Source organism: Microtus oregoni, unplaced genomic scaffold (genome assembly GCF_018167655.1).
Source record: "Microtus oregoni isolate MIOR12 unplaced genomic scaffold, Mior012 000024F_ref0000369, whole genome shotgun sequence".
Classification (NCBI taxonomy): Eukaryota; Metazoa; Chordata; class Mammalia; order Rodentia; family Cricetidae; genus Microtus; species Microtus oregoni.
The window spans coordinates 16332808-16350233 of NW_024543083.1; the positions used below are offsets into that span (position 1 = coordinate 16332808).

The 17426-nt window shown below is 42.6% G+C and overlaps 1 protein-coding gene across 2 annotated transcripts in view; it reads right to left on the reverse strand.

Annotated features, from left to right (window-relative positions):
* Dlgap2 (DLG associated protein 2) overlaps positions 1–17426 on the reverse strand; it is a 691629-nt gene that overhangs the window by 588790 nt on the left and 85413 nt on the right. Inside the window, exon 2 of one of the 2 annotated variants that reach the window (XM_041673601.1) lies at positions 14763–14862. The exons of the other annotated variant lie outside the window; for it this stretch is intronic. Coding sequence (XP_041529535.1) covers positions 14763–14777 — 15 coding nt within the window. The 5' untranslated portion in view covers positions 14778–14862. The remainder of the gene's footprint in view (positions 1–14762; positions 14863–17426) is intronic. 2 annotated transcript variants of the gene reach the window in all.

Below are 17426 nucleotides of genomic sequence, written 5' to 3' on the forward strand. Positions count from 1 at the left end.
ACACCAAGAAAAGACCAAACCTAAGAATAATAGGGATAGAAGAAAGAGAAATCCAACTCAAAAGCAAAGAAAATATATTCAACAAAATCATAAACAAAAAGTTTTGCAATCTAAAGAAAGATATGCCTATAAGGTACAAGAAGCTTACAGAACACCAAATAGACTGACTGAATCAAAACAAAAACAGTCACCTCACCACATATTAATCAAAACACTAAACATACAGAATAAAGAAAGAATATTAAGAGCTACAAAGGAAAAAGGCCAAGCAACATATAAAGGAAGACCTGTCAAAATTACATTTGACTTCTCAATGGAAACAATGAAAGCCAGAAGGTCCTGGTCAAGTGTTTTACAGCCATTAAGAGCCCATGGATGCCAGCCCAGACTACTATACCCAGCAAAACTTTCAATCACCATAGACAGAGAAAACAAGATATTCCATGACAGAACCAGATTTAAGCAATACCTAGCCACAAATCCAACCCTACACAAAGTACTAGAAGGAAAACTCCAACCCAAGGAAGTTGGCTACATCCACAAAAACACAGACAACAGATAATCTCACAGCAGCAAATAACAAGGAAGAAAAAACACACACAATAACATCACCAACAACAAAATCTAAAATAACAGGAACTAGCAATCACACACTAATATTGGGAGACTTCCACACCCCATTCTCTCCACTGGTTAGGTCTGTCAGAAAGAAATTTAATAGAGAAATAAGGAAACTAACAGATGTTATGACTCAAATGGACTTAACCGACATCTATAGAACATTCCATCCAAACATTAAAAAAATACCTTCTTCTCAGCACCTCATGGAACCTTCTCAAAAATTGATCACATACTAGGTAACAAAGCAAACCTCCACAGATACAAAAAAAAATGAAATAACCCCATGTATCTTATTGGATCACCATGGCTTAAAATTAGAATTCAACAGCAATACTAATTTCAGTAAAAACCCACAAACGCATGGATATTTAAAAAATGCTCACTTGAATCATAAAAGGCTTCGTAAAATTCAATGAAAATGACCACACAACATACCCAAATTAATGGAACACAATGAAAGCAGTGTTAATAGGAAAATTCATAGCACTAAATGCCTACATAAAGAAGCTGGAAAAATCCCATACTAGTGAATTAACAGAACACCTAAAAACTCTAGAACAAAAAGAAGCAAACTCGCCCAGGAGGACTAAACGGCAGGAAAAAATCAAATTGAGAGCTGAAATCAACAAAATAAAAACAAAGAAAACAGCACAAAGAATGAAGGAGACAAAGAGTTGGTTCTTCGAGAAAATCAACAAAATAGACAAACCTTTGTCCAAACTAACCAAAAGGCAGAGAGAATATCCAATTAATAAAATCAGAAATGAAAGGGGGGATGTAACAACAGATACAGAGGAAATACAGAGGCCCATCAGATCATATTTTAAAAACCTGTACTCCACAAAATTGGAAAACTTTAAGGAAATGGACAACTTTCTGGATAAATATCACTTACCAAAATTAAATCAAGACCAGATAAGCAAATTAAACAGACTTATAACTGTTGAAGAAATTGAAACAGTCATCAAAAGTCTCCCAACCAAAAAAAAAAAAAGAAAGAAAAAAGAAAAAAAGAAAAAAAAAGCCCAGGACCAGATGGTTTCAGCTCAGAATTCTACAAGATTTTCAAAGAAGATCTAATATCAATACTCCTCAAAACATAAGGAACATTGCCAAACTCTTTTTATGAAAAACTCTTTTTATGAAGCTACAATTACCATTATACCCAATCCACACAAAGACATTACTAAGAAAGAGAATTACAGACCAATCTCACTCATGAACATTGATGCAAAATACTCAATAAAACACTGGTAAACTGAATCCAAGAACATATCAGAAAAATCATCCACCATGATCAAGTCGGCTTCATCCCACAGATGCAGGGATGGTTCAACATACGAAAATCTGTCAATGTAATCCACCATATAAACAAACCGGAGAAAAAAACAACATGATCATTTCATTAGGTGCTGAAAAAGCCTTTGACAAAATACAACATCCCTTCATCATAAAGGTCTTGGAGAGAACAGGGATACAAGAAACATACCTAAACATAATGAATAATATACAGAAAGCCAACAGCCAACATCAAACAAAATGGAGAGAAACTCACAGTGATCCCACTGAAATTAGAAAATTTATTCATATAGTACTTGAGGTTCTAGCTAGAACAATAAGACAACAAAAGGAGATCAAGGGAATGCAAATCAGAAAAGAAGAAGTCAAACTCTCACTATTTGCTGATGATATGATAGTTTAGCAACCCCAAAAATTCTACCTAGAAACTTCTACAATTCATAAACACCTTCAGTAAATTAGCAAGATCCAAGATTAACTTGAAAAAATCAGTAGCGTTCCTTTACACAGATGATAAATTGACAAAAGAAATCAAAGAAACATCACCCTTCAAAATAGCCATAAATAACATAAAATATCTTGGAGTAACTCTAACAAAACAAGTGGAAGACCTGGATGACAAAAACCTTAAATCTTTGAAGAAAGAAATTGAAGAAGACACCAGAAAATGGAGAAATCTCCTATGCTCTTGGGTAGACAGAATTAACATAGTAAAAATGGCAATCTTACCAAAATCAATCTACAGACTCAATGCAATGCCCAGAAAAATTCTTCACAGACCTCGAAAGAACAATACTCAACTTCATATGGAAAAGCAAAAAACCCATGATAGCCAAAATAATCCTGCACAATAAAGGTACTTCTGAAGGCATCACAATCCCTGATTTCAAACTCTACTACAGAGCTACAGTATTGAAAATAGCCTGATATTTGGCATAAAAACAGACAGAAGGACCAATGGAATCAAATCAAAGACCCAGATATCAATCCACAAACCTACGAAAACCTGATTTTTGACAAAGAAGCAAAAAATATAAAATAGAAAAGAAGAAAGCATATTCAATCAATGGTGCTGGCATTAACTGAATATCAACATATAGAAAAAAGAAAATAGATCCATATCTATCACCATGCACAAAACTCAAGTCCAAATGGATCAAAGACCTTAAAATAAAACCAACCACACTGAAACTTATAGAAGAGAAAGTGGGAAGTACACTTGAATGCATTGGCACAGGAGACCATGTCCTAAATATAACCCCAGCAGCACAGACACTGAAAGAAACAAAAAAAAAATGGGACCTCCTGAAACTGAAAAGCTTCTGTAAAGCAAAGGACACAGTCAACAAGACAAAACAGCAGCCTACAGGATGGGAAATGATCTTCACCAACCCCACATCTGGCAGACAGCTTATCTCCAAAATATACAAAGAACTCAAGAAACTGATCATCAAAAGAACAAATAATCCTATAAAAAATGGTGTACAGACCTAAACAGAGAACTCTCAACAGAGATATCTAAAATTGCTGAAAGACACGTAAGAAAATGCTCAACATCCTTAGCCAACAGAGAAATGCAAATCAAACCAACTCTGAGATTCCATCTTATACCTGTCAGAATGGCCAAGATCAAAAACACAGATGACAACTTATGCTGGAGAGGATGTAGCGTAAAGGGAACACTTCTACATTACTGGTGGGAGTGCAAACTGGTACATCTGCTTTGGATTTCAGTATGGCAATTTCTCAGAAAATTAGGAAACAACCTTCCTCAAGAACCAGCAATACTACTTTTGGGTATATACCCAAAGGATGTTCAATCGTTCCACAAGGACATGTGCTCAACTATGTTCACAACAGTATTGTTTATCATAGCCAGAACCTGGAAACAACTAAAATGCCCCTTGACCAAAGAATGGATAAGGAAAATGTGACACATTTACACAATGGAGTACTATACAGGAGAAAAAAATAACAAAATCTTGTAATTTGTGGGCAAATGAATGGAGCTAGAAAGCATCATATTGAGTGAGGTAACCCAGACCCAAAAAGATAAATATCATATGTAGTCACTCATAAGTGGCATTTAGCTATGAAGCAAAAAAAAAATGTAGCCTACAATTCACAACCTCAGAGAACCCAAGCAACAAAGAGGACCCTAAGAGAGACATACATGAATCTAATCTACACAAGAAGTAGAGAAAGACAAGATCTCCTGAGTAAATTCGGAGCATGGGGACCATGGGACAGAATAGGAGGGAAGGGGAGGAGAGGAAGGAGGGGAGCAGAAAAATAATACATAGCTCAATAAAGTCAATTAAGGAAAAAAAAGCAAATGGGTTTCAACCCAGCTACTGGTTTTGCTGTGTACGATCTCGTCACTCAGTAGAGACAAAAGCCTCAGAAGACAAAAGTTCTCATGCAGTAACATATGCCTCTGACCTAATAGAAAATACCCATGTTTGATAAATTCAACAATAAAAACTGCTAGGGCAGGCACCAAAAGGAACCTGGGAAAAAAATATGTCATGTACCTTAGACCAACTGACCCGTGGCCCTGTGAACATGGTGATGTGAGTTATGAATCAATTAAAAGATGTCACTGCAATCAGAAACACAAGCTAATTACATGATCATTCTCTATGTATGGAAAAAAACTGAGGAGTCAACCTTACACAAAAGAACGCATCATAGCTCCGAGTTGACAAGCAAACCTGACCTTGCTATGCACACGACTATGCACATCGGTCATCCCACAACTCAGGGGGCTCGCCAGGAACATCCAACACTATGAGCCTGTTTCTAAACACCCAAAAGACCTGAGGTTCACCAGAAGAACCTGTCCTGTGCAGTCCTTAATACCATACAAGACTGCAAGTGGGAGTCTCTGGGCCTTAAGCCTGGGAGACCAGAAAACACCTGGCCCTGTTTTAGAGACCCAGAGGGAATTTTTACTGCAAAACTGCTCCGAAACACTAACATTTTAAGAGGTAGTCGCTTGCTTGACATAGGAAAGATAAGAGATGAGCCAGCTCGGGAGATGTGTGACACCAGCAGGTGGATTATGCGATTAGTGACTGCCCCAGTACTCATGGCAGCGTGTTGGACTTCCCAGGTCTGTTTCCGTACGTCTCTAAAGAGAGCATTCCCAAATGGTGGGGTTAACTTTGGAGATTTCAGAGAAAATACTAGCTGAAGAAAAGCAGGTAATATCTAACTGCTGAAAGATAAATTTGCATACATAAATGCAAATGACTTAAACGGCAGATCCTTATTTCTGTTTGAATCCAGTTGAGCTCATGATCTGAGTGGAGATAAGCGACACACGCAACACACTCAGACATGCACAGACCTGTGTGTGCACAGACACATGGCATGGACATGAAGTCATGCCTGAGTCCACAAAGTCTCATTCTTAAATTTTAGATTCAGTTGTTTCAGTATCTGGTGGGGAGGGGGGCTTAGGGGAAGCCCAAGGGGGCCAGTGGGTCAATATGACCACAACAGACTGTATACATGTATGAGCTTTCGGCTAGTGAGGTCATGGATCTTAGAGGAGAACACACCACTGCCACTTTCCCTAAAACAATTCTAATTCCTTGCATCCTAACTGCACAGCCTTCTATTCACAGCCATGGCCCTCGCCCTGTATCCAAGGAGCTTCCTTTTGCAGCAGCTGGAAACTGGTACAGAAAGCTGGCCTTACAGGCAGGAAGAACTAGCATTCCCAGCCACACCCTTAGGAGAGTACAGTCAAAGTGGGAACGCACCCAAGCCCTGCAGCTCAGGCTGTTTCCTTTTCTTATATGGATCTGGTCAAGGCTTTTTCACCTTCAATATAAAAATCTCTCTCTTTTGCCTTTAGTATAAAAAGAGTTGCAAGTAAACAAATACTTTCAATTTCTTATTTGTAGTTGTTTTTAAGATGCAAAGTCGTAAGTAGCTAACACTATAGAAGCATGAGTAAAAACTCAAGTAAGCGGAGCACAACAGTGAAGTGAAATTTACAATTCTTTAAACTAAAAGTTGCTTATTCTCGTCAATAAAATATATACACAATCATGTGCTCCGGCATCGAGGTATAAAGATGTGGCCACGTCAGCCCCTACGAGCTCCACCCACCCCACCCCACACCTCCCAGGACTGCTGGCTGACTTCCAGCTTGTCTTGTCCCCAGAGTTCACCTTTTACACTGGCAGCCCACATTGAAACTCTGTTGGGGTGGTGTACACAGACCCCGAGGGAGGAGACACAAGTGTCCTCTGTGAACTGCCTTGCCTGCCCTTCGCTCCAGACTGCCTTCTCCAGAGACAGAGCTGCAAAATGATTTAACGCCATCCTGCCTTCAACTGGCACTCACACCTGCCAATCCCAAGCTGCTGAGTATGTGGTCCCACTGGGCTTCCGGGTCTGCCCTCAGGGTCCTATTCATTAGCTACTCACTAATTTTTAACAGGAGACATTCTCATGTCTGTAGAGGGCCAGTAAGATGGTGTACCCATTGTACCAGGAGCAAACATACAGACCCAGGAACAAGGCAGGGACATTGGGCGCCATGAATAATGCTTGTCTTCCCACTGCTTTGAAAGTCCAGAAGAGCTAACCCTGCCTGTTTCTTCTGAAATATGGGAAAAAAAGATCAAAAGTAACTGTTCACCCAAGAAATGTAGAAATTTTGCTCAAATCCACAGTGAAAACAAAATCTCCAAAGATGAAAGCTAAATGTGGATTTAGATGGGAGGGAGGAACTGTGGAAGCAGAATAATGACAGCAAAGACGCATTATAATCCATTATTATTATCCAAGTGCCTGGAGCCTAGAAACCTGTGGAGTCACATGGCAAAGACTTCGCAGGTGTGGTGAAGGATCCCAGGATAGAGGTGACTCAGCCTAGAGCGTCCCTCAAGGGAACACGAGGGGACATAGACAGTCCCTGAGGTTTGCAGATAGGATGTCCCAGAGGAGGCAAAAGCACAAAGCAAAGCCTGTTAGGAGGAAACAGCCCCGCAGACACCTTGACTTCATCCCACTTGCCCCACACTGGCCTGAACTGCAAACAGAGACAACAGCACAGTGGACTGACAGACAGCACCAGAGGCTCATGGGAGCATCCCAGCAAGGTCTGAGTGGAGAGTTCACTACCCTCCCCCGAGGGTCCTCTCAGGATGAGGTCATGTCCAAGCCTCCCTGGCCTATGACAGATCCCTGCACAAGTCTCACAGGAACCACTGAGGCACCGGCCACCATACTCCGGCAAGGCATGTCACCCTAGGCCTGTGACTAGAAAATCAAGGTGTTTCCCAAGGAACTGACCAGCTGTACCTGCAGCTATATGAATCTAAAGTCTGGATGAATGTAGTGGCTGATACTACCTCCACCGGTGCAAGGAAAAGAGGGGAAAAAATGTTTACCCAAAAGAGTCAATGAAAGGAAACAGGATAAGGGAGAGTATAGGCTCAATTAGCAAAGCAGAAAATGTCACAGCACTGTCCCTAATCAATGGTGTGATGCTAGATGGCCAACCAAATTGGTGGAAGAATCAGCAGAGACCCTACTTCCCATCTATATAGAAACATGAAATGCCTGCAGATAGAAAAATGAACAAAAGTGTGAAAACCGAATGTGCATTTCTGGTGTTTGTTTTACAGAGAAAAGCTTTTAAAATAAAGCATCAAAGTCAGACGTTGCAAACAGATTTCTAGACGTGACTTATAAGACTTATTTATTATGTATGCAAACGATAAAGTGGAAATCCAATTATGATCGGAAAAGGAAAAAAATCCTAGTACTATTGAAACAAGCTAGAAGACCCCACTGTACAACTCACATGCTGAAGAAGAGGAACAACAGGAAGTGTCACCTTGCAGCTCAGAGTTTCTCTGTAGCTTTGGTGCCCGTCCTGGAACTAGCTCTTGTAGATCAGGCTGGCCTCGAACTCCCAGAGATCCGCCTGCCTCTGCCTCCCGAGTGCTGGGATTAAAGGCGTGCGCCACCACGCAAAGGCGTGTATGACATTTTTTTTAAAAAAAGGTTTCTAGCCATAAATAAAGGACATTGAGCCTATAATTCATGTTCCTAGAGAAGCTAAATAAGGTGAATCCAAAGACAAACACATAGGCATCCTCAGGAATATTAACCTTCATCAGGCGATGAAATGAGACAGAGACAGAGACCCACATGGGAGCACTGGACAGAAATCCCAAGGTCCAAATAGGGAGCAGAAGGAGACAGAGCACGACTAAGGAACTCAGGACCACGAGGGGTACACCCACACACTAAGACAATGGGGATGTTCTATCGGGATCTCACCAAGGCCAGCTGGCCTAGGTCTGAAAAAGCATGGGATAAATCCGGACTAGCTGAACATAGCGGACAATGAGGAATACTGAGAATTCAAGAACAATTGCAGTGGGTTTTTGATCCTACTGCACGTACTGGCTTTGTGGGAGCCTAGGCAGTTTGAATGCTCACCTTACGAGACCTGGATAGAGGTGGGCAGTCCTTGGGCTTCCCACAGGTCAGGGAACCCTGATTGCTCTTCGAGCAGATGAGGGGGGGGGACTTGATCGGGGGAGGAGGAGGGAAATGGGAAGCGGTTGTGGGGACGAGGCAGAAATCCTTAATAAATAAATAAATTTAAAAAAAAAAAAGAGCCGGGCGGTGGTGGCGCACGCCTTTAATCCCAGCACTCGGGAGGCAGAGGCAGGCGGATCTCTGTGAGTTCGAGGCCAAGCCTGGTCTACAAGAGCTAGTTCCAGGACAGGAACCAAAAGCTACGGAGAAACCCTGTCTCGAAAAATCAAAAAAAAAAAAAAAAAAAAAAAAAAAAAAGATTTCAAGTGTGAATTACACGCCTGTAGTAGGTCCACACAACAGCGCACAGACAGAAGCATTAAGACATTTTGATTTTGTTGTCAGGAAGAGTTACTCGGGGCTGGGATGTACCTCAGCTGCTAGAATGCTTGCCTAGCATGCACAAGATCCTGGTTTTCATCTCCAGCATCGCATAAACCAAGCATGGTGGTGCTTGCCTGTAATCTCAGCTCTAGGGAGGTTGAGGCAGGAAGATGAGAAGTTTAAGGTCATCCTTGGTGATATAGAAATTTTGAAGGCAGCCTGGGACACATTACAGTCTGTCTCAAAAAAGCAAACAAATGCACAAAGGTGACTAGGGAGATGGCTCCATCAATAACCTATGTGCTATGCAAGCCGGAAGACCTGGTTCTGGATCTCCAGCACCCCTGTAAAAGTCAGGTGTTGACAGTGCACATCTATAACCAGGGTGTTGCAGAATGGGGATGGAGATGTGCATATCACTGGAGCTCCCTGGCCAGCCAGTGTAGACAACTGGAGAACTCCAGGCTCAATGAGAGACTCTATATAAAATAATAAGATGAAGGGCAATTTAGGAAAATATCCAGTGTCAATCTCTGACCCCTCAGGTACACACATGTGTACAACCACCCACTTAAACATGTATGTGAACTATATTCAACTCCCCCAAAAATACTTTTAAAAGTTATCATAATATGTTATTAATTTATCAAACATTGTTATAACAATGCACGCAGTTTTACTAATTTAAACGAGGAAATACATAGATGGAAAGTGACCAAAATGTCAAAAATACCACATCTGAGCTTTTCTTGTTGGGTCACTTTTCTATGGTGAGACATTAGGTTTTTTGTTTAGATTTTGTTTGTTTTGTTTAAAGGTTTATGTCATTTCTTTTTATGTGTCCATGTGTGTCTATGTGAGTGTCTGCCACGTGCATGTGGGTCCCCTCTGAGGCCAGAAGAGGGTGTGAGATTCCCTAGAACTGAAGTTACTCACGATGCCAAGCAACCTGACACAGGAACCAGGAGCTGAGCCCAGATCCTCTGGAAGAGTTGCATCCTCTTAACCACTGAGCCATCTCTCCAGACCGTGCTCATAAAAGAACAATTAGTGTGTGGATTCACGGTGACTTCTACAATTCCGCAAGGAAAGCGTGGGTCGGCCTGACGGAAGACACTTCTGCAACTGGCGTGTCCATTGTCTTTTTCAGAGAGACACGGACTCCCTGACTTGCTGCAAGTGAAAGAGCTGGAGCTGTTTGATTGCCAAAGTCATGGTGCTACTGTCCCAGCGCCCAGAGATCCCTGTGGTAAGACAATATAAATCTGAGGGCAGCAAAGAGTGGGAGCTGAGGTCATGGCTCATCTGTGCGAGAACATGGAGGTGTAAACTCTGCCATCATCAAACAGGAAATGCTGAGGGACCTACCTCAGAATCTGCATTTCCACATGCTGATCAAGTCCTGGTCATGTCTGTATCCTCAACACCCCCACTGAACTACCAGAAACACCTGCCAGTGTACTCACTACAGCTGAGCCTGCAAGGTTTCCATTAGGAAATGCACGGGCAAGGCCTTGCTAGTTTCACCTGCTTTACCAGTGCTGCCAAATTGGATATGAGATCAACAAAAAAAACAACCAAGTTTGCCAAAGTTAAACAAATTTTAAGAACCGGAGGACTTTCTCTAAACCCTAACAACAACAACAACAACAATTTTTTTCAACCAACAGAAACAAACAAAGCTAGACATTGCTTTTTTGGACTCGAATCCAGTACATTGGCACATCTGGAATAATAAATGAGTCCTGCTCAGTTTCTCTTCTAGGTAATCTCTGATCAATCCGACTCTATTTGTATTTACCATGAAGACTAGACACTACACTTACAAAGTAAGTTGTATTTCACTCCTCAGGGATATTTGTGATTTGGCCTGCACTCAATGCTGAGAATCGCTCCTGTAATATCTTCCTCTGAATGAGACAAAATCCTGCTGGGGCCAGCACAGTGGCGCTTGCTCACTATCCCATCCCTCCACAGGATGTGACTATGACATCACTGGTGGGAGTCTACAGTATGAGCTCACAAATGTGTTAACCAGCCTCAGAGGATGATTCAAAGACCCCCCACCCAATTTAAATGTACGTAGTAATTATAATTAATTTAAATGACCCAGCATGCAAACTTGTGACACTATCATTTCCAGGGGAAGAGAACACCAGCACTTAATATAAACAATTCTCTGCCAGGGTTGCATTATTTCCTCGTTGTCCTTGTGTAGACCCAGAGAGCATCCGAGAACCAGAGGTTACGTCTTTCACATTCTGGTCCTACTAACTCTCTACTTTGGGGCCATCCTGTGCGCCATAGGCTGTCCTTGGCATCCCTGACCTCTCCTTACAAGACACTAGTAGTGAACTCCCTCCAGAGTGCTAAGCACAAATGTCTCTAAACACATACCAGTGCTACCTGGAGGGAAAAACAAACAAACAAAAAAAAAAACAAAACCAAAAATAAACTACTTCTGTTTAAGAATCCCAGCCACAATAAGAAAAAACGAACTGCTTCCTTCCGGAAGACCTGGAGTTATCCTGTCACAGTTCTAAAACATATCCCTCTAATGAGAGAACAGAAAGACTGGGTCTTTCTAAGAAAACATTTAATAAGAAAGGTAGGCTGGACACAGGGCAATGGGGCACCCATCTTGGCTTCCTCTCCTTCCTTACATCCATGCAAATGAGTGAGGCTTTAATGAGTAAGGACAGGTCCCAAACATGGCTGGAAAACAAGAATATACCATCCAGTAAGCAGGAGGGTCACCCTGAAACCAGAAAACAGATGGAACAGCAGTAGCTAAGTGAAGCCCACATCCCAGAGCCTGGATGGAGGCTGAGGGGGTGAGGACCAGCAGCATCACGGGGAACGAGAAGGGCTTCAGTAGATCCTACCCCACAAAATGCAAAGAGATGAGACTGTTTCCAAGCAGCTTTGCCACCTCTCTAAAGTATTTATGGAAATACAAAAATATCTAACACCCAACAAAGTAGAAAACCAAAGATAAGTCTACAGAACTTGGTGCCTCTTTGGAAAAGACACCAAGATCCAAATCAATTACTGAATTTTTAACCTTTGGAATTTTTTTAAATGAAGAATGAATTAAAACCAAAGGAAAGTAGAAGAAAGGAATAAATAAAGACCAGCGCCAACATCAGCTGAGCAGCGAATATAAAATCAACAATGAAAATCAGTGGAGTAAGAGCTGGTTCATTGGGAAGACGAATAGTCAGTAATCCACAGATTGATGAAGGGCAGGGAGAGAAAGCACATGTCACCACAGATGCCACATAGACAGTAAGGACAGAACCAGGGAAAATTCTGGGCAACTCCTTATAGTGTATCAGAGGCCAGGCAATTACTCCCTACCCCTGGTCTTCTCAGCTCAGCTAGAGGGAAGAATCTTGAGGGGACAGAGACGCCAGGGGGACAGCTTGCTGTCAGAAAAGTCCCATAACACCAAAACCTGATCCACATGTATAGACCAGATACTCACCGCACATCTTCATGATCACTTGTAGCTCTAACAGGACATCTCGATCCTAAATGAGGCCACAAAGCAGGCCAACATTAGCTGGGAATCCTACAGTGGGCCATCCCAAAATGCTGCAGCAGGGGCAGGTCCTACCAGGCCATTCAGTGGTCCTTGGAGAAGCAGCTTCTTCCCCACTCAGCTTCCTGTGGAATGCTAAGAACTGGTCCTAAAACCCTACAGAATGGGACTATTTCTCCTACAGTAGGAAGAAGGGACATAGGAACCAAGAGACAGACAGAATCTTCAGATTCCTGCCTCTACTGCCCTACCCTGACGCTCAGCTGCTTCAGAGTCTGACTTTCTAGGGAGGAAAAGCCCTGGCAGATTCTGGACAGTGCAGTAAATCCGGCTAGCATGGAGCTGAGGTCTAGCTACAGGAACCACAGGAACCACAGGACCCCAGGGGCTCAAAAACTAAACACGAGCAGCAACAAAATGCTTTTACCATCAAAGCTCACCACCTCCCTTTAAAACACACACATACACACACACACAGAGACCAGCAATACCACAGCAGCAAAGACCGCAACAACCATAGCTCTCCCGGCATCTGTATGCTGTATCACCCCTGTATTCATCCATGAGAATGAAGCCCAGGTGCCCTGTTTCCCAGTGGGATCACGGGCAATGCTTTCATCTGCACCGAGTCCTGGGGCTGCAGAGCCAATGCTGCAAATCAGGAAAAGAAACACGAGCCTGCCCCCTCCCCCCAACCCCTTACCAGGATTTAGACTAGAATTAGTACCATTAGGGAGCCCTCTTGAAGATAAAGAAGTCACTTGAAAGTCAGGAAGAAAGAGGGGGTTCAGGAGATGCACAGCCTTCAGTGATCTCGAGGTCATGTGCCTAGTGGCTTCCCTGCTCTTCTAAGCCAACCCTCTAAGCTTCTTCTTCATTTTTATTTATTTTATTCATCTCTATACCACTGAGGGCTTCCCTCATGCCGCCTGTAAACCCCTCACAGGGTATTAATGAGAAATGAACGTGAACAACAGAAAAGTTTTTCCAGCCTTTCCGGTAGCTGGAGGCAGGCATTGACTGTCCTGTCTCCCACACGCCTTTGCCACAGGAAATGAGCCCAGGACTAAGCTCCATGCCGAACTACTTTATCTGGTGTTGTGAGTGATGCCTGGAATGCCAGTTTCTTTTTAATGAGTTTCTTTTCTGGCTAAACCAGCTGCTGAATTGTGTTTAGTGTCAGGAAGCCTTACTGAAAAGCTATGGTTGGCCTTGGCAGCATAAGATGGTAGGGAGAGAGGGATGCGCAAGCAGAGACAGAGACAGACAGACAGAGCCTGCCTCACACCGCTTCCAAGCCTCTTTGCAAACCTTCCAAGATCCCAGCTGAGGAGCCCAGCTAAGTGCTCTCTGGCTGTGGAGACTGACTTACAGCCTGAGGTCAACCCCAGCTCCTCAGACTGTGGAATCAGTAAGGAAAATATTTGATTCCTGAGTCAAGAATGTCTGCTACCAGAGAAAAGGAAAGAGATTATCAGTCAGGATAGCAGTGGCAACAAGGATCCATCCAAAGGGGAGACATTTCTCATCCGTCTAAATCTCTTCTGGAGCAAGAAATAAGATTACATTATGCCTAATCACCACTTCCCCTTGTCAAGTGAAAGGAAACGCCTCTCCCGTGGAGACTCGCTGGCTCTCTGATCTCCTCCCTGGCACTGAGGAGCCACAAAACTACAACTCTGCCCTCAACTACATTCCAGACGTCTGAGAAGCGGGTCATGTTCCTAGGGGTTCCATGGGTTGCCCCAAGATGGGGCACTAAAGTCAGCAGTAGGAGAAAGACTGCTATAGTTTGAGAGCTGTTTTTCTGTCTGACAAAAACCCATCTCTATGGATGCAGAACTCCACTTACCTTACACATGCACACACACACACACACACACACACACACACACACACACACACACCAGCACAGCCACAACCACCAGATCCCACAGAACAGCCTTTGTAAAACCGGTAGGAACCCGTATTTAGCTCCCTGTCATTTCTACATACTCAGCTCCCCTGAATGGACCAACCCACAGGCCAGCAGGCAACACACAGTAGCAGATGCTGTGGAGGGGCCTCACCAACCAATGTCAACATTCCCTTGGCCCTTACTTAATTATCACAAAAAAAACAACCCACTGAGTTTCTGAGAATGTCAGAAATGCACATCTATTTGACTAGAAAACACTGCCCGAAGCACATGGAGGTTTGGGGACATGCTATGATGTCAACACAGACATCCTTGGCTCACCAGCTCCTCGCTAGCATCCTAGGCTCCTTTAGCAGCTGGACCTTGATCCATCATCCTTTACCCCCCTCCTGGGACAGAGGCCCTGTCATAGCAGGCAGTGAGGAAATGCTTGGGAATGAACAAACACAGGAAGGAAAGAAAAAGAGTGAGATCGCACGGTACCTGAGCCGTCCCCATTATGGCTGGCAGGGCGCGGGCTGGGGTTCGCAAGCTGCTGGGAAATCACGTAGGACTATGGCCGGGCCTCAGATGGTGGGGAATCCTAAGATGAGGAATGAATAGAAATGGGGAAAATGATAAAAAAGGGTAAACAATCTCCCCCCATGGGAAAAATAGCATGGAAAAACATTAAAAATAAACAACTCAGTAATAATTAAGTAGATTAAGAACCGCAATAGCAAGTGCTGCGCTAAGTACACGCAGCATGAACAGCTGTGAAAAATATCTCAATTTTAAAGCAAGATGTGAAATGATAAATGGGTTTAACAACTCCAAAATATTAAGCCAGAGAGAAAAAGAAAAACTACGCTTTAAATCAAGATTTGTAACTCCTTCTATAGCTTGGTGATGAAACCAGCATTGGCGAATCAACCCCCAAGCCAGTCACACTGAGAGATGGAAGTGATACCACGTATTAGACATATAAAAGGACTATAGCCCCAGACAATGCTGAAGGTTGCTCTAATTGTGAAGCAAGTGCTGATCCATGTGTTTGAGAGATTCCAGAATTCCTTACTTTTTACACCCCTTGCATACGAACATATGAAATTACCCTTGTACCAAATACGAACCAAATGACAGAGAAACTCTGGCTCCATATGAAGTTCTCTGTTTCATATTGAATGGGTAGGCTCATAAAACACTCTTCTAGTTTATGTGAGTCCTAAAAGTCACAATTATGACACATTATTTTCCTGCAGTTTATGAACGCTGTGTAGAGTACAATGTCTTCTGAAAACTATTGTGTTGCCTAAATCATAGGCCAACACCAATTTGATAATGGGTTACTAAGTGCCAAGTGAATACTTGTAAATGCACAATGCTAATAAGCTAATATGGATTTTTAAAGAAGTACATTAGGGGCATATTCATTACATAACAATATGCAAACTCAGAGTCAGTTTAATTCATTTCTCCCCACCTCTCTCAGCTGTCTATCCATGCAAATCCAAGCCTAGACATCAGCCATCAGAACCTTTAGGATGGACATTTACTTGCCCCATCCTCCTTGCTCCACATCTGTGAATACAGAACTACTTGATGGTTTATTTCTGGTACTAAAGGATCACGATGGGACTAGGGAGATGTCTCAGTGAGAAAAGCACTTACTGCATCAGTGTGAGTAGTAGAGCTAGGATTTCCCAGAAATCACATAGCTGGGCAGGGTATCCTGTGTCTGTAATTCTAAAACTCCTAGAGAGAGATGAGAAACAGAGACAGACAAATGCCTGGAGGGTCATGGGTCAGTTAGGCAGAAGACGAGGACCAAAACATGAGGCTGTGTCTGACCTTCACACACGCACCGTGCATGCTTACACTGATATAAACATACACACACCTATGTGCACACACATGCACACACAGAAAGAAAGAAAGAAAGAAAGAAAGAAAGAAAGAAAGAAAGAAAGAGAAAGAAAGAGAACATGCATCAAAACTGACCCTATAAGTCCCTTGTGCTTGGTTATTGTGCTGTGTCCAGTTATCCCAATTGCTAAGAACTATGCAAAACTTTTGTATGCTTTCCAGCCTCGTTGACCCAGAACAACTCTCTAGAAACACTACTGTGACATAAAGGGACGCGTACATTGCTCACATTGACTCCACCAACATTAATCTCGGGTCACAGCCACACACTATAAATCTCTGCTGCTTACCTCTAGTAGAAACAGAAAGTTTCCTGTTGTTTTCATGGAGTCTGGGAGTCACTTGATTATTAAACGAGAGTCTTTCTGTGCAAACTGTGTTCCTTTGGTTTTCTTTCAGGGTGTACAGTTTTAATTACTGTGTAGGATATCTTTATATATATCAGACCACTCAACAACACTATCGGATACAAATATTTACCTTTGTGTGTGTGTGTGTGTGTGTGTGTGTCTGTGTCTGTGTGTGTCTGTGTATCTGTGTGTGTCTCTGTGTGTGTGATGTGTGTGCATTCAGATATATTGTTCTCTACCTTATATGCTGACCCAGGGTCTCTCACTTAAATCCAGAACTCAGCTAGTCCAGCAAGCCAGCTTGCTCTGGAGATTCCCCCATCTCTGCTGGGTGCTGGAATTATATGTTGGGATTACAATGGTTTTGCCGGCAGGTTGTCATGTCCACCAGCATTTACATGAGGGATGCAGATCCAAATTCTAGTCATTGTGCATGTATAGGAAACATTGCATCCAATGAACTATCTCCTTAGCCCCATGCAAGTGTTTTCCTTAAGTTTATGGTTAGTCTACTGACTTCCTTAGTGACATTTTTATCAATAACCGAAAAGGCATAATGCTTATTTGGGTGTCTAAATCTGTCAATTCTGTATTATGTCTTTGATGGCATTTGGGGCCATCAAATGCTAAATTTTAATTCTAAATGCTAAAATTTAAAAATCACATTGTAATTCATTTTCTTGTTATTATTTACTTCATCTCTGGTCATGTATGCTATTTGCGTGCGTCTGTCTGTGGGTGGGTGTGTGCATGTAAGCACAGCACCTTGTAAGCAAGAGGTGCCAGATTCCCTGGAGAAGGCCCTGCTGTGGACATCAGTGCTGAGAATTGAACTCAACTCCTCTAGAACACGTTCTTAGCTGCTGAGCTACATGTAAAGCTCCTAAATTTT